Raw genomic sequence first — 25660 nt, 5'->3', positions numbered from 1 at the left:
GTCACGTACAGTCTGTGAGCTGTTACATGTTGACGACCCTAAGAGGGTGTGTGGTCATATTAATGTGAAAAAAATTGTTCAAATGGCTCTGAGCACTATGGGACTTAACTTCTGACGTCATCAGTCCCTTAGAACTACTTAAACCTAACCAACCTAAGGACATCACACACATCCATGCCCAAGGCAGGATTCGAACCTGCGACCGTAGCGGTATTGCGGTTCCAGCCTGTAGCGCCTAGAACCGCTCGGCCACGCCGGCCGGCATATTAATGTGACTGGGCTACGTATATCTCCCGTCTCTCTCCGTACCCCACTTCTATTTTTCTCAGAATTTCGAACAACTTCCACCATTTCACACTGCCAGGCATTTTTTTGAATCGATGAAACCTACGAGCGTATCTTCATTTTTCATCAGTCTTGCTTCCATTACTAAGTGGAAAGTCAGAACCGCCTCTCTGATGCATTTACCTTTCCTGTAACCTAAATTATCGCCATCTAAAATATTTTCAGTTTTCTTTTTCATTCTTATGTGTACTATTCTTGTCAGCAGCTTTGATGCAAGAGAAGTTAAGGTGTTTGCCCTTGTTATCTTCTGACTTTTTCACATGTTGCTTTCTTCTGAAACGTCCCCTTTGAAAAATTATACACGACTGTGCATAAACTGACACACAATATTTTTAGCGCAACGCAATCTGACTTTCAAAAATCCCTACAAAAGAATGGCCCTGACTAACATTAACCTACACGTTTCACAAATCACTTACCTCACAAAAATCTTGGTTACTCGAACTACTGCAATACAGCGAGCGCCACTACTGCCAGCTAAATAAAAGATTCAAACTACTGAAGGCACTAACTACTGATAAGCAGAGTCAGCAAGTGAAAGATTTTAATAGAGAACAAACAATGTATTTACCTTAATAGTCATTATATATATATATATATATATATATATATATATATATATATCAGTTAATGACATCAGTTCTTACAAATTTCAAAACTCCACCATCTCTCTCCCCACGTCCACCACTGCTGGCGGCTCACCTCCTACTGCGCAACGCTACGCGCTGTTAACATCCAGCTGCCGCTGCCCAACACTACAATGGCAGACAACAATGCAAACGAGTCACTGACTGCACACGGCAAAGCCAGTGATTTTCATACAGAGCGCTACGTGGCGTTGGCGCTACCAATAAAAAAAACTAAACATCCTACTTACATAGCCCCCATGCTCCCCACAAAAAAATTTACAAATTGTTTTGGTCAGTGGCCAATATAGATTTGAAATTTTTTTTCATAATTACAATAACAAAGAAATGAAATGCACACACTTATCGATACAATGTTTGTCAAAAGCTAAAATTTTCTCACAGTCCATAAAGAGTTCTGATCATTCATCAAAGTAAAATTGCTGTGTTTTTCTCAAAGTCTGAGTAGTAAAAGAAAATACACACAGAAGTAGTGGATTTCTAAGCAGTCTTCAAGAAGTAGTGTTGTCCTTCCAACGGAAAGACAGTGCTGACTCTTGACATGCAGACAGGTAATGTGCCACAACAGAGCAAACCCACAGCAGAGTCAGTCGAAGTTGAAGACTATTGGTAGGTAGGTCATCACAGAGCAGACCCACTGTAGTCCTAGTAGAGATTATGGTATTGGTGGGCCACCAGAGGTGCAGACCCACTGCAGTCCTTGTACAAATAATGGTATTGGTGGGTCATCAAAGGTGTAGACCCACTGTAGTCCTTGTAGAGATGGCCTGCAGCCATCTGTTTGACTGTGCAGGCGCACAATCACAATTGAAGAGTCTTGCGGATAATATAGCAAGTCCATAACCACCGATTGTGCACTCACAAAAATTGTTTTTGAAATGTTCTTAGAACCAGAAATGCTGTTAACATCCACCTGCCGCTGCCCAACACTACAGTGGCAGACAACAATGCAAACGAGTCACTGACTGCACACGGCAAAGCCAGTGATTTTCATACAGAGCGCTACGTGGCGTTGGCGTTACCAATAAAAAGACCTAAACATCCTACTTACACTTCGACGATTCTGCGGAGACCATACTAATTCCTTATCTTGCAAATCCACCCAATTTTCAATATTCTTCTGTAGCATCACATCTCAGAAGCCTTCAATCTCTTTTGCAACCGACTTTCCCACAGTCCATGTTTCGCTACCATACAACACTGTGCTCCAAATGAACATTCTCAGAAATTTTTATCTCAATTTAGGGCCTATGTCTTATACCATGTTGCAATCTATTGGAATTTTCCTGTGTCTCCGGGTCTTTTCGATGTATACCTCCTATTCTTGTGATTCTTGAAAACGCTGTTAGCCATTACCATCTGAAATTTATTACAGAACTCAGTCTTGCTTCCCTTTCTGTCCTGTCATGTAAGCCATATTCTCCTGTAACCGCTTCTTCTGTTCCTTCCCCTAAAACCACATTCGAGTTCCCTGTGATTATAAAATTTTCAATATCGTGTATCTCTTCATCTACTGCCTGGGACGTGGAATGTCTAGCTGAACTATTGTTGCCGGCGTTGGTTTGCTGTCAAATCTGATGAGAACATCCGTATCACTGAAATGTTCACTGTAGCTCACTCTATGACCTTCTTTCCTATTCATAACGAATCCTTCTCCCGTGATACCTTTTTCAGCTACATTCGTCTGATCAGAAGTTCTTGTCTTCTTCGCATTTCAGTTCAGTGACACCCAGTTAAACCATAGATTTCCTGGGTTTCTTACTACGTTCAAACTACTGACATTACATGCTGCGACTCGTAGTATTTTATACCAGTGTTGATTATTCCACCTTTTTCTCATGGTCACCTTCCCATTGGCAGTCCCCTCCCATATATTCGAATGGAGGACTAGTGCAGAATCTTTTGCCAATGGAGAGATCATCATGAAAATTTTTCGATTACAGTCCACATGTCCTTTGGATACACATTGTGTACGGTATCTTTAATGTAGCGGTTTTTAATCCCTTCTGCATCCTCTTGCCGTTCATCATTGTTGATTCTTCTGCCTTTATGGGGGAGTGCCCTGAACCTTTGTCCTCTCCTCCACCCTGTTTGACAAGGAAGAGTGATTTATTAAGTCGGGAGTCTTCGGCCACAGCTGCTGACAATTTTTATTCTAAATTTAAGCAGTGATTGGGTTGAAACTCGGAACCTATGACGTTTTGATTATCATTCAAAATGCCTCTAAGCATTAAGGGACTTAACATCTGAGGTCATCAGTCTCCTAGACTTAAGACTTAGAACTACTTAAACCTAACTAACCTAAGGTCATCACACACATCCATGCCCGAGGCAGGATAAGAACCTGCGACCGTAGAAACAGCGCGGTTCCAGACTGAAGCGCCTACAACCGCTCGCCCATGATTATCATTCTAAGATGCTAACCCTCGACCACGGGTTCATGTAGACTCAGATCTAATAGAAATTCGTCTCACTTTCCGTGTTATTATTGTTGCATTACTGTAGTAGTGCATTTTGTACTACTATTTCTCGTTCTTCCAAATCGACAGGCTACCTCATCTCGATGAGAAGGGATATTTTTTTGTTACAAATACACTACTGGCCATTAAAATTGCTACACCACGAAGACGACGTGGTACAGACGAGAAATGTAACCGACAGGAAGAAGATGCTGCGATATGCAAATGATTAGCTTTTCAGAGCATTCACACAAAGTTGGCGCCGATGGTGACACCTTCAACGTGCTGACATGAGGAATGTTTCCAACCGATATACACAAACAGCAGTTGACCGGCGTTGCCTGGTGAAACGTTGTTGTGATGCCTCGTGTAACGAGGAAAAATGCGTACCATCACGTTTCCGACTTTGATAAAGGTCGGATTGTAGCCTATCGCGATTGCGGTTTATCGTATCGCGACATTGCTGCTCACATTGGTCGAGATCCAATGACTGTTAGCAGAATATAGAATCGGTGGGTTCCGGAGGGTAATACGGGACTCCGTGCTGGATCCCAACGGCCTCGTATCACTAGCAGTCGAGGTGACAGGCATCTTATCCGCATGGCTGTAATGGATCGTGCAGCCACGTCTCGATCCCTGAGACAACAGATGGGGACGTTTGCAAGACAAAAACCATCTGCATGAACAGTTCGACGACGTTTGCAGCAGCATGGACTATCAGCTCGGAGACAGTGGCTGCAGTTACCCTTGACGCTGCATCACAGACATGAGCGTCTGCGATGGTGTACTCAACGACGAACCTGGGTGCACAAATGGCAAAACGTCATTTTTTTCGGATGAATCCAGGTTCTGTTAACAGCATCGTGATGGTCGGACCCGTGTTTACGACATCGCGGTGAACGCACATTGGAAGCGTGTGTTCGTCATCGCCATACCGTCATATCACGCGGCGTGGTGGTATGGGGTCCCATTGGTTTCACGTTTCGGTCACATCTTGATCGCATTGATGGCACTTTGAACAGTGGACGTTACATTTAAGATGTGTTACGACCCGTGGCTCGCACCATCATTCGATACCTGCGAAACAATGTATTTCAGCAGGATAATGCACGACCGCATGATGCAGGTCCTGTACGGGCCTTTATGGATACAGAAAATGTTCGACTGCTTTCCTGGCCAGCAAATTCTCCATATCTATCACCAATTGAAAACGTGTGGTCAATGGTGGCCGAGCAACTGGCTCGTCACAATACGCCAGGTACTACTCTTGATGAACTGTTGTATCGTGTTGAAGCTGCATGGGCAGCGGTACCTGTACACTCCATCCAAGCTCTGTTTGACTCAATGCCCAGGCGTATCAAGGCCGTTATTACGGGCAGAGGTGGGTGTTCTGCGTACTGATTTCTCAGGGTCTATACAGTTAATCTGCGTGAAAATGTAATCACATGTCACTTCTAGTATAATACATTTGTCCAATAAATACCCGTTTATCATCTGCATTTCTTCTTGGTGTAGCAGTTTCAATGGCCATAGTGTAAGTAGAAACTTTGATCGGAAGTCGCAATTGTGGGGACTTGCCCACTCGTCGATAAGAGGGTGCCTAAGGGATGCAGCGTTCTCGGAATGCTATACAACAATTTCAAACAAATAACTTTAGTAGTTTTATTTCCAGAAAGCAAATTGACAGTAGTTAATTTGACTATAGCAATTGTCGTTAGCAAGAGGCGATAGGATAACAGTACATGTCTTGCTACACACAGAGTGCAAGGAAACGCTTGATGCTGACAGCGAAGCACTAATCACGCTACCGCCCAGTGTGGCCGATCGGTTCTAGGCGCTACAGTCTGGAACGGCGCGACTGCTACGATCGCAGGTTCGAATCCTACCTTGGGCATGGATGTGTGTGATGTCCTTAGGTCAGTTAGGTTTAAGTAGGTCTAAGTTCTAGGGGACTGATTACCTCAGAAGTTAAGTCCCATAGTGCTCAGAGCCATTTGAACTAATCACGTTGCAGACTCGGGCCAATCATCTGCGGCCGAGGTTAGCAGGAGCTGCGTTTATACGCAGCTGTTGTAGGGGGCGCGCCTAGCGAGGCGCGGTCCTCCTCCGAGTGCTATTGGCCGCCGATTCTTCACAGCCTTCTCTGCTCCTGGGTGCCGCCTCTTCGTTTCAGGGTTTGTGGTTACGCCAGAACAGTAATAGTGGCTTAAATATAAACCTAACGCTCCGTTTCTCGCAATGTAACCAATCGGCCGAAATGGCGATGTTTTCACGAGCAATCGCAGTATTGTGCGTCACATTTACGTTACGTTATCGCACGTTGGAGATCTCCGACTCAGTTCTTCTTTGCATTAAATGATAATATGAAGTACTCACATGATTTAGATCAGATATTGTGTTCACCTAAATTCAATAAGATGCAAGTTTCCTACATGTCAAAAATGTGGTAACGGCGTCAGGGATTTGAATTTTCGTGAACTCAAAGTTTACCACCTCAAATAAAATATAATGAAAACAAAGTGCTGCTCTTGCATGTTTTGCGACTATGAACAAAACGAATCAAGTGAGGCTTAACGTGTGTGTTTTGTACGGGTTGTGGAGTTCGCTTGTGTTATTCAGTGGCTTGGTATTTAATTTGTAAATGAAAATAATAATGTTATTTCACAACAGTGAGTAATTACAAAATATTTTTTTTTTCTCCCGGCTAAAGATTTAGTCAAGTTGCTAAAGAAATCCAAGTTAACGTTATGTTAAAGTGTTGTGTGTAAGAAGTGTAAGTGTCACTAAATCACAGTTCATACAACATATTCTATACAACTCTTCATTATGATGGAAACAGTTATCTTCAGCAAAATGATGATTAAAACCAGCGAATATCAGTCGCGCACAACACTGACGTATGTTACCTGAAACAATATTCTTCGCAACTCGTGCGTAATTAATTTCTGCTCCAAACACCAGCAAGAAAAGTTTGTTATATGAATCGTGCTATGAGCACTGTTTTTAAAGAACCAATGTGATTCGAATTATTTTCATTAAAATGAGTATTTTTACACATTTTATTACCTTCGGCATTTATGTCTGCAGAGTTGCTTAATAACTGTTAAGATGGCGGCAGACAATTGACAGAGACTTTCCATTGTTAGAGCAAATTACCTTTTATCAAGATAAGTATTTGAATTAATGCTTATTAAACTTTACTTTTATACTGTGCACTATTTAGACAGATAATGCTTATTAAGAGAGGAATTTAAGTTACAAATAATTATTGACTCATATTTATAATAATAATGAACTCTATTCTCAAGTAATAATTAACAAATAATTACAATTTCTTAACAGACCTCAGTTTGATAGGCGTCTTGCGTCCGCAAGCTACAAAAGCCAACCAAAAAAGGTGAAAACAAAGGAAGACGAACGCAGATCATAAAAGAAATTTACAATTATCATTGTCTTTGTATGATACACATCGATATGTCCAATTACATCATAAAATATTATATAAATAATTGATGTTTATCATCGTTTTGTTTTATTTCACTGTTTTTCTATAAGTCGGATAGATAATGTATATAACTGTTAGAGGCACAATTTCCTCTCGTCGCACTGTTGCTAAAATTTATTTCGTGGATGTTACGGGGTGGTGGCAATTCAGCTCTGTGCCTCTACTTGTTCCTGCCGAAGTGTTTTTCCTAAGCAATTTTGAACAAACTACTTGATTTGTGTGTCGCCTCGGCGCTATATCATTGAACGGCAAGCACATGTTGGAAGCTTTGTCGGGGCCATGACAAGCTACCTGCAACTTTCCCGGTGGGTGTAAACCCTTCACCGCCTTGGCTTCGTGTTGCGACCAGTGTTCACCTTGGCCTTCATTAGCTTCCTATACACACTATTCCAGCCTCGCTTTATCGCCTTCAGTTTCACAACATTCACATTGTGGCGAGTGTGTGTGTGTTTGTCGGCTCGATGGAAATCTATGTTCAAGTCTGGCTGACACAGGTCGGCATTCGTCGATAGCGACACATCCGATCTGTAACTTTTAAAACAAACTCCTCGCTTTGTTTGGTTAGTTTCAGATACTATCTCGATTTAACAGATGTCCGCGTATCGATGGGGCAGCGCGCCGAAATGTATAAGCGGCCCTCGCTTATAATTGAAGCAATGTCTGTCTTCTTAACTGATACAGAACAGCGACTGCACCACTCCGTACTGCAACAACTCACTTTATCTGGAACAATAAACCAAATATCCATAGCGTGTTCGCGACTGGCTTATAAGCTTACTCGAAACTTGATAACAGTAGTTTGTATGCCTGGTATGGAAATGAATGTTCAAACGTAGATAATATGATATCTCGAATTATAAGTTCCACCATTCAAGCCGAAGCCACATTATAGTCTTGCGAGGATGTTGTGAAGTATTGTAGCGTCGTTAATGCGTCGCTACGATGCTAATTCAACAACTCCTACTCGTAAATCCAGAGATAATGTGTTCTCTAAATAACGTACAGAAAGCGTCGTAATACAACGTTCAATTACTGTTCCCTGTTAATAATGTCACACAATCACCTTTAGCTTCGGCGTTCTATCGAGAAAATAATTATCCACAGTTACACAATAAAGCGCAATTAAATGACGTAGACGACATGAAATATTAAAGTTATAACTGAGTTTATTGAACTTCTGAATTATCTAACCACTGCACTGGGAAGTACACCGATCTGTCATTCACAGAACTGAAGGTATGATTTACACCAGCAAATATGACATTGACTGCGGCTTCCGACAACACGGCGTACCTGTGAATTCTTCATGATTGCGTGTATATGTTTCCTACTCAAGTCTGTTTGTAGAGTTTATGTCGGCGTCTGGTACATTGCTGTGTCCTTCAATGTTCGTGACCATCACAGATCACGACGACTAAGTCTCAGAATTGATTAAGTATGCCGGCCCGGTTGGCCGAGCGGTTCTAGGCGCTACAGTCTGGAACCGAGCGACCGCTACGCTCGCAGGTTCGAATCCTGCCTCGGGCATGGATGTGTGTGATGTCCTTAGGTTAGTTAGGTTTAAGTAGTTCTAAGTTCTAGGGGACTGATGACCTTATAAGTTAAGTCCCATAGTGCTCATAGCCATTTCAACCATATTTTATTTATTTTATTAAGTATCACACGAGTTACTTTTCCCTCGCGTACATCTGTGGTGGTGGTGGTGGTTAGTGTTTAACGTCCCGTCTCGCGTACATCTGTTCTGTCGTCTGGCTAAACGGTCTGAAACAATCTAATATCTGTCAGGAAGCGTGCTTATATCGCGACATCTACAAGAGAGCGAATTAACCTCTCCACTGGAGTTTTTCATTGCAGTCGCACCGAATTTACAGCTCGATGAGGCTACAACTCTTTTCTTGGATAAATGTTATCTCTGATCACTTTATCTCGTCGTAGAGCATATATTTTGAATTCATTATTTAAAGTTTCATGCTATGTAGACTATAATCTGATAGTCTTTCATTTAGTTTTTTCGGTTGAATAGATGTTGTTAGTTCCCTAGTACTTTTGCTGGTCAAACTTTTAATAGTGTTAATGTTTTGTTGCCAGTAGCTATCGTCTACATCTACATCCATACTCCGCAAGCCACCTGGCGGTGTGTGGCGGAGGGTACCCTGAGTACCTCTATCGGTTCTCCCTTCTATTCCAGTCTCGTATTGTTCGTGGAAAGAAGGATTGTCGGTATGCTTTTGTGTGGGCTCTAATCTCTCTGATTTTATCCTCGTGGTCTCTTCGCGAGATATACGTAGGAGGGAGCAATATACTGCTTGACTCTTCGGTGAAGCTATGTTCTCGAAACTTTAACAAAAGCCCGTACCGAGCTACTGAGCGTCTCTCCTGCAGAGTCTTCCACTGGAGTTTATCTATCATCTCTGTAACGCTTTCGCGATTACTAAATGATCCTGTAACGAAGCGCGCCTCTCCGTTATATCTTCTCTATCTCTTCTATCAACGCTATCTGGTACGGATCCCACACTGATGAGCAGTATTCAAGCAGTGGGAGAACAAGCGTACTGTAACCTACTTCCTTTGTTTTCGGATTGAATTTCCTTAGGATTCTTCCAATGAATCTCAGTCTGGCATCTGCTTTACCGACGATCAACTTTATATGATCATTCCATTTTAAATCACTCCTAATGCGTAATTTATTTTATGGAATTAACTGCTTCCAGTTGCTGACCTGCTATTTTGTAGCTAAATGATAAGGGATCTATCTTTCTATGTATTCGCAGCACATTACACTTGTCTACATTGAGATTCAATTGCCATTCCCTGCACCATGCCTCAATTCGCTGCAGATCCTCCTCGTCAAGGTCAGGATAACTAATATTTATATCTTTTGTTGCCATAAAGGGGTGTCATTAGGGGCTCTATATTTGGGGTGTGAAACGTCCGTCTCCTTAGAAAAATTATGAATTACTGTGCTGATAAACTTCTACGTTATGTGATACAGAGACAGCAGAGTAAAACTGAACGTACTCAGACAGTTCTCTCTTTACTTATTCTGATCATCACTAAACTGAAACATAATATTTTTTTTAGCGCAACGCAATCTGACTTTCAATAATCCCTATAAAATAATGGCCCTGACTAACAATAACCTATACCTTTCATGAATCGCTTTCCTCAGAAAAATCTTCGTTACTCGAACTACTGCAAGCGAGCCAATACTGCCAGCTAAACAAAAGATTCTAACTACTGAAGGCATTAACTACTGATACGCATAGTTCAGCAATTGATATATATATATATATATATATATATATATATATATATATATATATATATATATATATATATATATATATAACGGACCGCGGCCGATTTAAAGGCTACCACCTAGCAAGTGTGGTGTCTGGCGGTGGCACCACAATATCCATCCTTACAAATTTCCTTTTTCTGGCGAACACCCTTCCAGATCGTAACCTCTCAAAACTCTGGCATGTCTCTCTCCACATCAACCACTGCTGGCGGATCACCTCCATCTGCACAACGCTACGCGCTGTTCACATCCAACTGCCCAACACTACACAAGCGAATGTTCCAGCAATGAGTCCAACCAGCCACAGACTGCACACAGCACAGGCAGTGATTTTGATACAGAGTATTATGTGGCGTTACCAACATGAAATCCTAAACAGCCTACTTACAGGTGATATAACATGGAACTTCGCGATAGCACCTTTGTGTACACTGAGGGCTCTCGGAGTAAGCGCGGTGTCGGGTGTGACTTCGTCATTGGCGCCGACGTTTTTCGATGTCGGTTTCCGGAACTCTGCTCAGTATTTACAGCAGAGCTGTTCGCCGTGTATTAGGCCACGCAGTACGTCCGACGACACAGGGTTTTCAATTGCGTCATCTGCTCAGACTCTCTCAGTGCCCTTCAAAGCGTGTGTGTACTGTACACCGTCCATCCCTCAATCGAACAGGTCCAGGAAACCTGCCACTTGCTCACTCTTGGTGGAGCCATTGTGATGTTAGTGTCGGCTCCTGGTCAAACGAGGCCGCTGATGCTGCTTCCATGGCTGCAGTCTTCGTACCTAAACCCGCTAGTTCTTACATTCCCTCCGATGATCTCTGTGTTGCCGAGTGTCATCAGGTGGTGTAAATGTGGCATAGCCAATGGTCCTCCCTTCACGGAAACAAGCTCCGGGTTATTAAGCTTCTTCCTGCGGCTTGGACGTCCTCTCAGCTTTCTCGCCGTGAAGAGATCATTTTAACTAGGTTGCGTATTGGGCACTGTCTTTTCAGCCATCGCCATTTGTTAAGAGTTTCGCCCCCACCACTTTGTGCACATTGCGCTCAACTTTTGGCGGTCCGCCGTTTCTTGACGGAATGCCGTTTTTTTATCCGCTTACGTTCTCGTTTGTGTTTACCGTCTGAGTTATCGGCCGTTTTAGCGAATGACGCGCGGGCTGTCGACCGCGTTTCTCTTTTTACCCGTCGTAGCAACATGGTGAAGGCTATTTAATGTTTAGTTGTGGACCTCTGTTTCTCTATGGTGTATTTTATAGACCTTTCTACACGTCCCTGTTTTTAGCTGTCTTCTCTTCCTTCGCTTTTGATTGACGTGTAGTCGTTTTTAACTCCTCTCTTTGCCTTCGTGTTCTACAGTTTTGACATGGGCGCGTATGACCTTAGTTGTTTTTGCACTCTAAAACAAAACAAAAGACACAAACGAAACCGAGCTGTGGACGTTGCTAGGAAAAGCAGCAGCTGTGAAGTTTTAACATTATAAGTTTCGGCTGTTACTGGGCAGTATCCACCGTGAAAACACGCATTCTTGTACGAGGGGCCGTAAGAGAAAGGGGCTCAGGCTTGGCAGGCTTTAGTGGATCAGTTTCGGAAAGGCGAGAGCGGCAGCTGCTGAGGGACAGGGTGCTAACGTGGGATACCTCCAGTGGCCTTGAGGCGTAGCGCAGTATAACGATCCTGCTTTGGAGGCTCTTAAGTGGGAGATGTGTCTCAGAGCTGGATAGTGACAGATGGTGACGCGAGACTGGACGCGCACGTAGTTTATGTACCAGCCGATAGAGGACAATAATGGATAGGGGGACTGTGATTTTAGTTTCGATTGTCACCACTAGAGTGCACTAAAGTAATAGAATGTTTTTCATAAACTGTTCTTGTATTTTCATAAAGTGGTATTATGTCTTTTTGTGTATGTAAAATGTTATAAATGTGTTTTAGCAATATGAATGATACGTGAGTGTGATTTAAGGTTAATAGGAAGATAATTGTTTAACGAGTTATGTAGTAAGATTTAGTGTGGGAACATTTCGAAGAAGTATGGTTATGGACAAAAAGGATTTTTGTAGAATAGATTTGTAAAGTAAGTTTGTGGTAAAGGGAAAGTTAATTCAGGTATAAATAACAATAGTAAAGAACTTTAAGCATAAGCAAAACTTCGACATATTAGATAATTACGTCGGTAAAAAGTGCAGCCGTGAGGTTTACTATTTTGCTATTGGTTATGGATGAAAAGCGCGGACTGATGCGGGAGAATGTTGTTTTGCTATTGGCTGTTAAGTAAACTGCCAATGGTAAAGCAATATTCTTCGCGCGCCTTTCTCTGGTGGTAGAGAAGACTTACAGTATTCTAGAGAAGAGTCGAAGGCTAGCCATGAAAGAGATCGGACGTGTGTAGTAGTAGTTCCGATGGAAACGACTAGTTGCCGGATCTAGCAGTGTTTCGTACATCAAAAGTGTTGGAAAGTGCTGGCATAATTATTCCGATGGGTGTGTAGAAATTTCGGAATTCTTAAGTGAATTTTGTTACGAGAAAAGACATATCTTCCGCGTGGCGTCTTGAGCAGGTTGGTGGCTAAAAACTGTGACTGCATTTGGTTCCGACAGACTTAATATTTGGCGAGCATTCTCAGTCCAAAAAAAAAAAAAAAAGAAGATCAGTATTTTTGTAGCTATTACGTTTTCGCGAAATGCAACACCATAAACTTACTAACGTGAGTGAAAGGCATTATGAGTGACTGTGTTAAGACTAGCACGGGCTTGGCAGTGATACTTGTTCACCTAAGTTTCAGAATATATTAATTGAGGACAAAATTTCCCACCTTTCATGTAGTGTTTCTCCCGAAAGGTAGATTAGTGACTTTAATTGCAGCCTGGTTCACGTCGAAGTACAGTACGTTTCACTCGGCTTTCTTACTGATGATCTGCGGAGACAATGTTCACAGGTACGTGCAGGTACGTCGTAAAGGGACGGAAAGAACCACGCCGCCGCAGCCTGGCTCGTCGATCAATCAAGAGCTGATCCTGCACCAGTCTCACCATCATTAAGTGCCTGAATACCGAGACCTTAGTATATTGTCCCTAAACTGCATCGGAAGGACCATTTTTACTGTCTGTATGCTAGTTAGAATCAAAGTCGAACCACACGGAGCTTTATTTCGCCATACATTTCACACAGTGTTATTCACAGTACCTGTCAATGGCAACAGAAGGTAACTGGACGTCGGCGGTAGTGCTTCTCGGGAGGAAGGATTTGACTTAGATGTTGGAAGGGGGAGGGGACGGTAAGTCGTGCGTCAGCGTCGCCAGTTAAACTATTCTCACTCGTGTTAGAACAACAGAAATTGTGGAAATCTTTGTTTACTTTTTTTACGACACATCACAAAGATTGCACTAGGACATTGATATTTCTTCCTATGTGTGTTCTTCACAGAGGAGACCAGATATCTGACGGTGAATAATACCCGCAAAAAAGAACCTTACCTTTGCATAAATGGGAACGTAAATAGATGCCACAATTTCCATTCAATAACCTTTTTTAACAGTGAAAAAGTCATCTCTCTTTAAGTAGAAAAATGCAGTTATTTTTTAAGTTACGTGGTACCTAGAAAGAAAAGAAAACAATAGTTAATTAGAAAGGCTTTGTGCATTGCCTGATAAGTACTGTTTGATCTTAGCTTTATCTAGGTTTCAACAGATATAAACCAGTCTTCCTCATAAGAAATAATAACACGTATATCACATAGGTAGGAAGTCATAGCGCTTACTTAGCAGTAGAATGATTCATGTAAGTGATACGGTATTCCGACATCTTTAATCACTGGTGGTGTTCGTAACCTCACTTTCACCATTCAGTACCGAGCTAATAGGGTTGAAGTTCCATTTTTGTAAACAACACACGATTTGACGGTGACGTCGCCTTCTGTTTCGCTGACGTCCAATGTGAATTAACCTTACGTGACTGTCGCAGCGGACCAGAGTCTCGCTCCTGCCTACCTTGGCCCCAGTTTCCAGTTCTATCTAGTCATGTTAGGCCTAAAATTAATTCCTGCTAGAGGGCCTCCTTTCACATAGCTACTGGCTGGACGAACCCCGAGCGTCTGTGTGCTAAAACCACTTGCTAGATGCGACACTGCCAGCGGACCCTTTATCAAGACCCATCAGCAAATGGACTTCCAAAGGAGCAGAGCGGACTCTGTTGGAACATGCTACTACTGCTGCACCATGTCCCACGTTGGGTGCCAAAAATATGGGAATTGAAATTACGCTGAGGTGTATCGAGTTGATAATATTAATTTCTTATTTCGTAGGTGCCAGAATTGATCGTCATTAACCCAACAGAACATCAATTCTTTGCTGCAATTGGACGTCTACTTTTGAATGTGCGTAAGACTTATGTATAAGAAGTACAGTGAATTCAAACATCTTATTAGAACAAGGAATTGAATATGGATACACAACTCAGGATGCTTACATAGGAGTACTCTCATTGATACAGACACAACCACTTCACTTGTAAGCTGACGAAGGACACCACATATTGCTTGACACTGCCGTCACTTTTCCGATCCCAGCGTACTTACCATTTGAGGCAATGTCATGGTCAGATATATATTGCGGCAGAAGTCATTGTTAATCCTTATCGTCTGAAGTTTTCACTACTACGGGATTAAACAGATGATTACAATGTACTAGTAACCCGTCCTGGCTTCGCACAGGTAGCACTACTACGACTGGACGACTTATCTGGTACATTGATTATTAATTACATCTACATCTACATCTACATCCGTACTCCACAAGCCACCTGACGGTGTGTGGCGGAGGGTACCCTGAGTACCTCTATCGGTTCTCCCTTCTATTCCAGTCTCGTATTGTACGTGGAAAGAAGGATTGTCGGTATGCTTCTGTGTGGGCTCTGATCTCTCTGATTTTATCCTCATGGTCTCTTCGCGAGATATACGTAGGAGGGAGCAATATACTGCTTGACTCTTCGGTGAAGGTATGTTCTCGAAACTTCAACAAAAGCCCGTACCGAGCTACTGAGCGTCTCTCCTGCAGAGTCTTCCACTGGAGTTTATCTATCATCTCCGTAACGCTTTCGCAATTACTAAATGATCCTGTAACGAAGCGCGCTGCTCTCCGTTGGATCTTCTCTATCTCTTCTATCAAACCTACCTGGTGCGGATCCCACACTGCTGAGCAGTATTCAAGCATTGGGCGAACAAGCGTACTGTAACCTACTTCCTTTGTTGTCGGATTGCATTTCCTTAGGATTCTTCCAATGAATCTCAGTCTGGCATCTGCTTTACCGACGATCAACTTTATATGATCATTCCATTTTAAATCACTCCTAATGCGTACTCCCAGATAATTTATGGAATTAACTGCTTCCAGTTGCTGACCTGCTATTTTGTAGCTAAATGATAAGGGACCTATCTTTCTATGTATTCGCATCACATTACACTTCGCTACATTGAGATTCAATTGCCATTCCGTGCACCATGCGTCAATTCGCTGCAGATCCTCCTGCATTTCAGTACAATTTTCCATTGTTGCAACCTCTCGATACACCACAGCATCATCTGCAAAAAGCCTCAGTGAACTTCCGAGGTCATCCACCAGGTCATTTATGTATATTGTGAATAGCAACGGTCCTATGACACTCCCCTGCGGCACACCTGAAATCACTCTTACTTCGGAAGACTTCTCTCCATTGAGAATGACGTGCTGCGTTCTGTTATCTAGGAACTCCTCAATCCAATCACACAATTGATCTGATAGTCCGTATGCTCTTACTTTGTTCATTAAACGACTATGGGGAACTGTGTCAAACGCCTTGCGGAAGTCAAGAAACACGGCATCTACCTGTGAACCCGTGTCTAAGGCCCTCTGAGTCTCGTGGACGAATAGCGCGAGCTGGGTTTCACACGATCGTCTTTTTCGAAACCCATGCTGATTCCTACAGAGTAGATTTCTAGTCTCCAGAAAAGACATTATACTCGAACATAATACGTATTCCAAAATTCTACAACTGATCGACGTTAGAGATATAGGTCTATAGTTCTGCACATCTGTTCGACGTCCCTTCTTGAGAACGGGGATGACCTGTGCCCTTTTCCAATCCTTTGGAACGCTTCGCTCTTCTAGAGACCTACGGTACACCGCTGCAAGAAGGGGGGCAAGTTCCTTCGCGTACTCTGTGTAAAATCGAACTGGTATCCCATCAGGACCAGCGGCCTTTCCTCTTTTGAGCGATTTTAATTGTTTCTCTATCCCTCTGTCGTCTACTTCGATATCTACCATTTTGTCAACTGTGCGACAATCTAGAGAACTTCTTAGTGAGTCAATATGTCTATGTAGCCCGCCCGGTTGGCCGTGCAGTCTAACGCACGGCTTTCTGGGTGGGTAGGAGCGCCTGGTCCCAGAAACGAATTCGCCCGACGGACTTGTGTCGAGGTCCGATGAACCAGCCAGTCTGTGGATGGTTTTTATGCGGTTTTCCATCTGCCATTGCGAATGCACGCTGGTTCCCCTTATTCCGCCTCAGCGACACTATGTTCGGCGATTACTGCACAAACAAGTTCTCCACGTACGCGTACACCATCATTACTCTACCATGAAAACATAGGGGTTACACTCGTCTAGTGTGAGACGTTCCCTGAGGGGGTCCACAGGGGGCCGAACCGCACACTAACCCTGGGTTCGCTGTGGGGTGGCGGAGGGGTGAAGTGGACTGCGGTAGTCGTCTTGGGGTTGTCGACCACTGCGGCTGCGTCGGGGATGGAGCTTCTCCGTCGTTTCTAGGCCCCCGGTTAACATACAATACAATCTGTCTATTACTGAAAACCGTACCAGCATCTCTACAACAGAATGAAATTTTCACTCTACGGAAGAGTGTGCGCTGATATGAAACTTCCCGGAAGATGTGCCGGGTCGAGACTCGAATTCAGGACCTTTGTCTTTATCGGGCAAGTTCTTTACCAACTGAGCTATTCAATCTCGACTCCGATCCGTCCTCACAGCTTTACTTCCAGCAGTACCCCGTCTGCTAGCTTCAAGACTTTACAGGAGCTCTTCTACCAACCTTGCAGAACTAGCACTCTCGGAAGAAAGGAAGGTAGGAGACGAGGTACTGGCGAATGTAAAGCTGTGAGGACGAGACGTGAGTCGTGCCGGGTAGCTCAGCTGGTTATCCGGCACCGTAGCTCAGCGTGTTCGCTCAGAGGGTCAGTTACTCTCTTTAGTAAAAGAACTAAGTTAATGGATCACCAGTGGACTTGAACAAACATCATGGGACGTCCGCCTCGAACAAATAGAACGAACAATAACGAAAAAAAATTCGTTGGAGCACTTGTCCGCGAAGGCAGAGTTACCGAGTTCGAGTCTCGATTCGGCAAACAGTTTTAATCTGCCAGGAAGTTTCACCCCTACAGCAGTTCCTGAGATTAGCCTCCACATACAGACAGAAAAACGGTGTGACGAACTTTAAATTGTTTGTGTGTACAAGTAAGCGATATGATGAAGAAACGACAATGCCACCCACTAAACTTAGTGAAATTTTTGTTAAAATAGCAGTGAATCGAGAAAGTGATGGCTCGAACTGTTGGGGTTGAAATGCTTGCGGAATAAACAATGACTTTTTATTCTGGTTTACAAAAAATAGTCCGTTCTAGAACGACAGTTAATTTAAATTTCTAACTTATTTCAACACAAACAGTAGTGCTCGTCGCTAACGGTTCTTACGGTCATCAAGGAATGAAAGATCTGAGAGTGACCTCTTCAATGCGTATAGAAACCGGCAATGCGAAAAAAATAAACAACTTAAATGCGGTCACGACTGTGTGTAATGAAAATAGTTGTAATTTTATGAGGGTCGCTGTTTTTTCTATGACGATGTTCAAAAAAAAAAGTTTCAACTTAATAACTTATGATTGAACTACATATATATATCGAACCAGAGACATAGTAGGGACGGTAGAGACATGGTCAAAGTTCCACACTCGAAATAAGTTCCAATTGTCATAAGTACACTTGCGAGAGTGGGTATGGAAACTTCCAGCACCAACTATGTTGTCCCAGTCTTCACAATATATCACACTGTCTCGCCGACTTCTGAACAAATTTCTGCACTGTTTGCAAACAGTGTGGGTCACAGAATGCTCAGGCAAGGTTCTTTGCATCAGATTTCCCCTCCATGTGTGTGTGTGTGTGTGTGTGTGTGTGTGTGTGTGTGTGTGTGTGTGTGAGAGAGAGAGAGAGAGAGAGAGAGAGAGAGATTGATGGGGCAGCAGAGTGAGTAATTGAGAGGTATGAAACTATTGAAGGAGAATAGTAGGTCAGCAGGCTTCTTTCTAACGAAGTTGTTGCGAAAGTGGAGGGCCGAAGACTGTCACGTCAGGCGATGTATTATTGAGCAGCAACACGTCCTTACTGAAACGATTTTCAATGAGTAGGCTCCAATAATCTTTAGCTGACATGTATACTACATGCTGCACAAATGCGATACGAAGTAGTTGTCCATATATATGAAATATTGTCTCTGCAGTTCATATGTAAATTACATGTGACAATTTTTAAAAGGCATTGCTGTTCCTTAAGTTAGATGCCAATCTTATAAACAAATAAAAATGAAAGTCATTTAAAATTATAATACTATGAGCCATAGTGTCAAAAATAAAAGGATGTGAATTAGCAATATGCAGTCTAAAAGCATATAAGCAAAAATTCTAAAACAAATAGTCAGTCATAAAATACTGTTTGGTGAAATAAAATTACAATGCAAAGATAAAGTATTTCCTAAAAGTCTTAATAATTTTGAAAAACAAAGGACAGATGAGTAAACATTCTAAAGCAGATCATCGAAGAGGTCAAAGAAATGTTTGTCTTTGAATTGAAGTTGTTCGTTTAAAACATATAATGGATTACTTTTGTGAAGTGAAAAGATTTCAATTTCTTCTAAAGTATTTAGCAGTGGTCCTTTTGGCACAGTATGTAATATTTTCAAATTGTTAGAAATGCAACCCTCAGAATGATTGTATCCATCAGATGTTGACCAAATATTGATTGATGTCAAACCGAAGTTCATTTATCCTACATATTTAAATATTTTAACGCTTCTTAATTGACAGTAGCTATTTAATAAGCTAAGTTTAGTGTGTATTTATTTTTAATTCTTGACATTGTTCTTTTAACTAAGAAATTTTAAATTGTTATTCGACTTATAACTCATTGGTTAGTAATGACATCATGTCGTCAGAGTGCGCGGAGCCTCCATTATATATAGTAAGACGTGCACAGGTTTCTCCAGTAGTGATTCTCCAACAGAAAGAGGATCCTACTCAATGGTAATTCATCGTTTTATAGCTTAATAACTTTATGTATTTTATTTAATGTATGTAACACTCCAATTAAAGCTTTGTATACAACTTGTAGGTCTGAAGATGACCACAGTACTGGTCGAAAACGGTCACCTTGATAAATAAATCGTGATCAAGACTGTTTTTAATAGTAAATAAAAGAATGGAAGAGGGTTTCAGTTAGTCACCATTTATTCCAGGGAAAAGGTGCACGGTTATCAACAGCATTCTGTTCTTTCGAGAACAGTTGCTGTCTTCATATACAGGGTGAGTCACCTAACGTTACCGCTGGATATATTTCGCAATTACATGGTGATAGCTTTAATCATCAGGTGCAATTCTGCCAATGGGCATTAACAGAGAATGCGTTGCAGTTCTACCTGTTTACCGATGAAGCGGGTTTCACAAACCACGGGGCAGTGAATGTACGGAACATGCATTACTGGTCCGTGGACAATCCTCGCTGGCTCAGACAGGTAGAGCGACTGCGACCGTGGACTATAAATGTATGTTGCGGAATCATTGGCGACCACCTCATTGGTCCTCACTTCATTGCAGGGGCCCAAACAGCTGCAACACACATCGCGTTTCTACAGAATGATCTGCCAACGTTGCTCGAAAATGTCCCACTGGAAACGCGTCGACGTATGTGGTATCAGCATGATGGTGCACCTGCACATTCCGGAATTAACACTAGGCTGACCCTTGACAGGATGTTCGACGGGCGTTTCATAGGACGTGGAGGACGCATAAATTGGCCAGCCCGTTCCTCCTGATCTTACACCTCTGGACTTCTTTCTGTGGGGTACGTTAAAGGAGAATGTGTACCGTGATGTGCCTACAACCCCAGAGGATATGAAACAACGTATTGTTGTAGCCTGCGGCGTGTACGACATTCATTACGCCAGAGATTGCAATTGTGTGCAGCAAATGATGGCCACCACATTGAACAGCTATTGGCCTGACATGTCGGGACACACTCTTTTCCACTCCGCAATTGAAAACGGAAATCACGTGTGTACGTGTACCTCACCCCTCATGGTAATGTAGATGTGCGTCAGTGAAAAAGACCAATAAAAAGGTGTTAGCATGTGGACGTAATGTGCTGTTCCAGTCTCTTCTGTAGCTAAGGTCCATCACCGTTCCCTTTGGATCCCTACGTAATTCGGTGCTCTCCGATACACACGATCGAACAGCAGAGGAGTGGTACTCAAGCGTCAACTTTAGGTTACAATATTTCCGGATGTAATTAACATTTTACAATGCAACAAACGGCACTGATTACGGATTTGTTTATATGTTCAGAAGTGCTAACAAAACTAACGGGGTTCCATTTAAAAAACGTAGGTTTGTGTGCATTTTTTTATGGTTTGTGTTAACCAATTACACTAGCCACTCTCCTCACGTTCGGTCTGTGGAATCGATTCGTCACTATTTGATGTGGTTTACGAAATATATCCAGCGGTAATGTTAGGTGACTCACCGTGTATATGCAAGACTTTTGTTTGAAGTCCTACCGACGACTAGCTGCCCCTGGGGGACGAGTTTGAGTGCACGTCGTTCGCATGCGGGTTGTAAACCGTTTGGTGTGAGCCAGTATCAGTCGATTTTTCTAGCGAGAACAAAAGAGTGGTCAGACGCCTAGAACAGCTAGGCGCTCGGCTTCAGTGTGGCTTACAGAATACTCAGACGAGGACCTCGGCGACAGCTTTCCCGCCCAGTGGCTGATAAGCCACTGGTGAACTAGTTTCTCGCAAGTGAATGCTCTCTCGTGTTTGACCGCCAGGTGCCCAGTTCGACTGACCAGCTGCGCGGCGAGGAGTTCCCGACGGGGAGATTGGTGCGTATGCGCGACCCGCTGGAGCAGCAGCTGGTAGACATGGCGACGAGCGCTGAGCGGCAGAGTCTTCTGCGCCGACGGCCGCTGACCGCCTGGGGGCGGCAGGGCGGCGTGGGCGGCGTGGGCGCGCTGCAGGCCGACCCGGGCCCTCCGCAGGTAACTGCACGTGGGGGCCGCGCGAGGGCCTAGGCGAGCGCACCGGCTCCACCTCAGCGAGGTCGGCCTGCGGCACACGACTCCACTCCTCCAAACTCACGTCCAACCCACTGCTGGCTATCACTCGTCACTGTACTGTCGTGTAGCTGTTCGTTGCCTGCATTTAATAACTGCACTTGCCACGTGCATTCGTAGTCGTAGGACTCTGTAGGCATCTTCACCTGGACTGTAATACCCACGAGCCCCACCAGCCACACCACAGATGTTGCTTGTACATCGGTGCCCCAAGAAGCACCGTATACCTCTATACGACTAATAATACGGCCTATCAGTGTAGATGAATATGCTTCACATAGCTTCTGAAGAAGTATTCACATCAAATTGATGATAAGATTTTCTCATTCCTATTCTGGTGTTGTCTTCCACTGGGTAGATGTGCCTACCAACTCACTCAAATGCTATTTTCACATTTTCATTGATTAAATAAGAAATGTTTTGGAGAGAAATTGAGACTCAACATAGAGGCAGAAAGTTCAGTTGAAATATGGCTTACATTATTCCCTCAAATTAAGCCGAAAAACATCTCCATCAAAATATCTTCCAAGAAAACTTCTTTTACCGTGCCTGCTCTCCAAACAGAAATACTAAAGCATCAGAAATACTACTGACCTCTTTCTGCTTTACTTATGTAATCTGTGCTGAAAGACTTTTGCATGTGAAGAACTGAAGATATGTAGTCAAAGAAGCTAAAGAACAAGAAATAGAAACAAATGTACCCCATAGATACTGCAAACCAAAATTACATACATACACACAAACACACACACACACACACACACACACACACACACACACACACACACACATATACAACCTAGGTAGTAGGTGGGCTGTACCCAGAATATTTTCTGCCGCCCTTCACACACAATTCCTCTCCACATTGTCTCTCTCTGTTCTTTTTTTTGTCTACTTTTACCTGTGCGCCTCCTTTTTTGTCTCCCATGTCATTCACATTGCCACTCTCTTCTTTAGATTCATGGCACTGTGGTAGCTCTGAATAGATTATGACACTTTTCCTTCCCTATCCACACTTTATCCAAGTTTGAGTACGTTGGCTAACGACATAGTGGTCAATATAATGCTAAACACTAGTGCTCCCTTCTTTTCCATCTCCACAAAATTTCACACTCTCTCTGCCACCTTCCACTTCTATCACTCCATCATCCTCTTTTCAACTCTATTCGCCATAATTTTTTTGTTTTAACCATTTCTCAGTAATATGCGTCTCTTACACTACTCTTTGTCTGTTTTTCTCACACTTCTCTCCTTTCATCTCTCTCGCCCTGTGTCTTCCTAAATCTCTCACTTTCATTTCTTTCTATCTCACTCACATCCATCTCATTCGTTTCCTCTTTCTGAAACACTCCACTCTCTTCACTTCTGTTTTTTCACTCTTTTTTCTGTATGTTGACATCTGTCTTTATCTCCCCCCCCCCCCCCATCCAGTCATCCCTCCTCCTGTCCCTCCTTCTGTCACTCCCTCTGCCACATGCACACACATGGAAACGCATATACTATCAATATTCCCGCTCTCTTTCATCTTCTTTATTTTCCCCATTTCTCCATTCCATCGACCTCTTCCTCCTCTATTCATTACTCTGTACTGTGTTCTCTTTCCCCATCTTCTTCTTCTTCTTCTTCTTCTTCTTTTTCTTCCCCTCTACTCAACTGAGATAGGAGCAAATTTCTTTCAGGAGAAGTGAGTCTTAGCTATACTGAATTAGAAATGTTGTGGTTTCACCAGACAAAGTTGGTGAAACCTGATATAATTTCTTTGCACAGGCAAGGAAAATTTCGATTCTAGTACCTGTCCTGTCTGACATGGTACCCTTCTGAGACAAACTCATTACTGAGATGACATTAACCACAAATCTTCCCGACTTGTAGCATATAATGTTACAAGCTGAGATCGCCTGCTGTGAAATATATTCATGACCGGTTTCAACAGTAACTACCTGTCACCCTCAGATCTACAAAGTGCAGATATAAAAACGTCAGCGCAATAATTTCTATGATAATGCGACAATTATATACAAGGAGCTATAGTATCTGCACATAAAAAGTTACATACCTCTCAAAAATATAACTACACAACTATCTTATCGACATACTGAGAACATGTTTCAATTACAATAATACGGCTCCACACCAGTTTGTCAGATACAATAAAACATGCTAAGTAAAATGTTCATAGCAGCAACAAGGAGTACAGGAGCAAACCTGTTACATCAGTAAAGACGATCCGTCGACGACAACTCAGAAAAACTGAGCCAATGCGCTTTAGAGCCAATGTAAAGTTGTTTCAGGCTTGGTCGCCAGGTAGCTCTAACGCACGAAGTTTTTACTAACTAACTACTTTCATAAGAAATTTTTTTAAACATGTGCAATGACAAAAGCACCTATACATAGGAACGTAGTACCAAATGGATGACAAACACTGACATGGCTCACAGCATAAAACAAGTACATAGCCAGGCACAGGGTTAAATACATTACAGATAACTATGAGCACAATATATGGGTATTACATGTACATGATGGCAGGTTGCGTCTCCCCACTCACACTGAACATCTCTCAACATCCTACACTATCTTCAAACACAACTCCAATAATCCTGTCGTTTCACTGTACTTTCCAGTCCAATATGATGCCACCATGCTGCCACCCCCTTTACCAACATGTCCCACCAACCCTCCACATACACCCCCCCCCCCCCCCACATGCTCTCCCAACGCAATTTCAACCACGTCCCCCTTCCAGATAATGAACTCTGCGCCAACATTTACACATCATACAAGCTATAGGTCCACACCACCCAAACCACCTTACCGGAGCTTCCTCTCTGTCCCCTCCCCTGATTTTGTTACCCCATTTTCCCCATTTGCCTTTCTTTTCCTACTCTGCCTTTCCCCCTTCTGCCTAGACGGGGGGGGGGGGGGTGAAATAATATTAAAAATGATGTTATAGTCATATCTACAACAAGAGAGGGTATTATACTGTGTAACTGACAGCCAGTAAATGGAAGCATACAAACATAGCTTGGTACTGGGCACATTCCTAGATACAACATAGACGCAAAACGTCGTATAACGGTTGTTGTTGTGGTCTTCAGTCCTGAAATTGGTTTGATGCAGCTCTCCATGCTACTTTATCCTGTGCAAGCTTCTTCATCTCCCAGTACCTACTGCAGCCTACATATTTCTGAATCTGCTTAGTGTGTTCATCTCTTCGTCTCCCTCTACGACTTTTACCCTCCAAGCTGCTCTCCAGTACTAAATTGGTGATCCCTTGATGACTCAGAACTTGTCCTACCAACCGATCCCTTCTTCTGGTCAAGTTGTGCCACAAATTCCACGTCTCCCCAATTATACTCAATACCTTCTAATTAGCTATGTGATCTACCCATCTAATCTTCAGCATTCTTTTGTAGCACGACATTTCGGAAGCTTCTATTCTCTTCTTGTCCGAACTATTTATCGTCCATGTTTCACTTCCATACATGGCTACACTCCATACAAATACTTTCAGAACCGATTTCCTGACACTTAAATCTATACTCGATGTTAACAAATTTCTCTTCCTCAAAAACGCTTTCCTTGTCATTGCCAGTCTACATTTTATATCCTCTCTACTTCGACCATCATAAGTTATTTTGCTCCTCAAATAGCAAAACTCCTTTACTACTTTAAGTGTCGCATTTCCTAATCTAATTCCCTTAGCATCACCCGACTTAATTCGACTACATTCCATTATCCTCGTTTTGCTTTTGTTGATGTTCATCCTATACCCTCCTTTGAAAGTCGAATTAACAAAGCAGCTGAATAGGACTGGACTCGTGAGGAAATTGTAACAAGTGGATGGTAATTTGACGACCTAAAAACCAACAAGTATGATGACAGCTAGTTAGTGTTGAAACTGGTCATGTAGTAACTTTCACAGCAAGTGATCTTGGCTTCTAATATTTTATACCAAGACATTAAATCGTTCCAACAACACGTTA

The 25660-nt window shown here is 42.8% G+C and overlaps 1 protein-coding gene across 1 annotated transcript in view; it reads left to right on the top strand.

The window, feature by feature from the left end:
• The window catches only part of LOC126267452 (uncharacterized), a 46722-nt gene that overhangs the window by 18475 nt on the left and 2587 nt on the right, over window positions 1–25660 (top strand). The window contains exon 3 of the mRNA XM_049972719.1: window positions 21390–21599. Within this exon, the coding sequence (XP_049828676.1) occupies window positions 21390–21599 (210 nt within the window). The remainder of the gene's footprint in view (window positions 1–21389; window positions 21600–25660) is intronic.

Source organism: Schistocerca gregaria, chromosome 4, assembly GCF_023897955.1.
Source record: "Schistocerca gregaria isolate iqSchGreg1 chromosome 4, iqSchGreg1.2, whole genome shotgun sequence".
NCBI classification, from domain to species: domain Eukaryota; kingdom Metazoa; phylum Arthropoda; class Insecta; order Orthoptera; family Acrididae; genus Schistocerca; species Schistocerca gregaria.
Note: the sequence above shows the minus strand (reverse complement) of the source record. Positions and strands in the feature narration are given on the sequence as shown.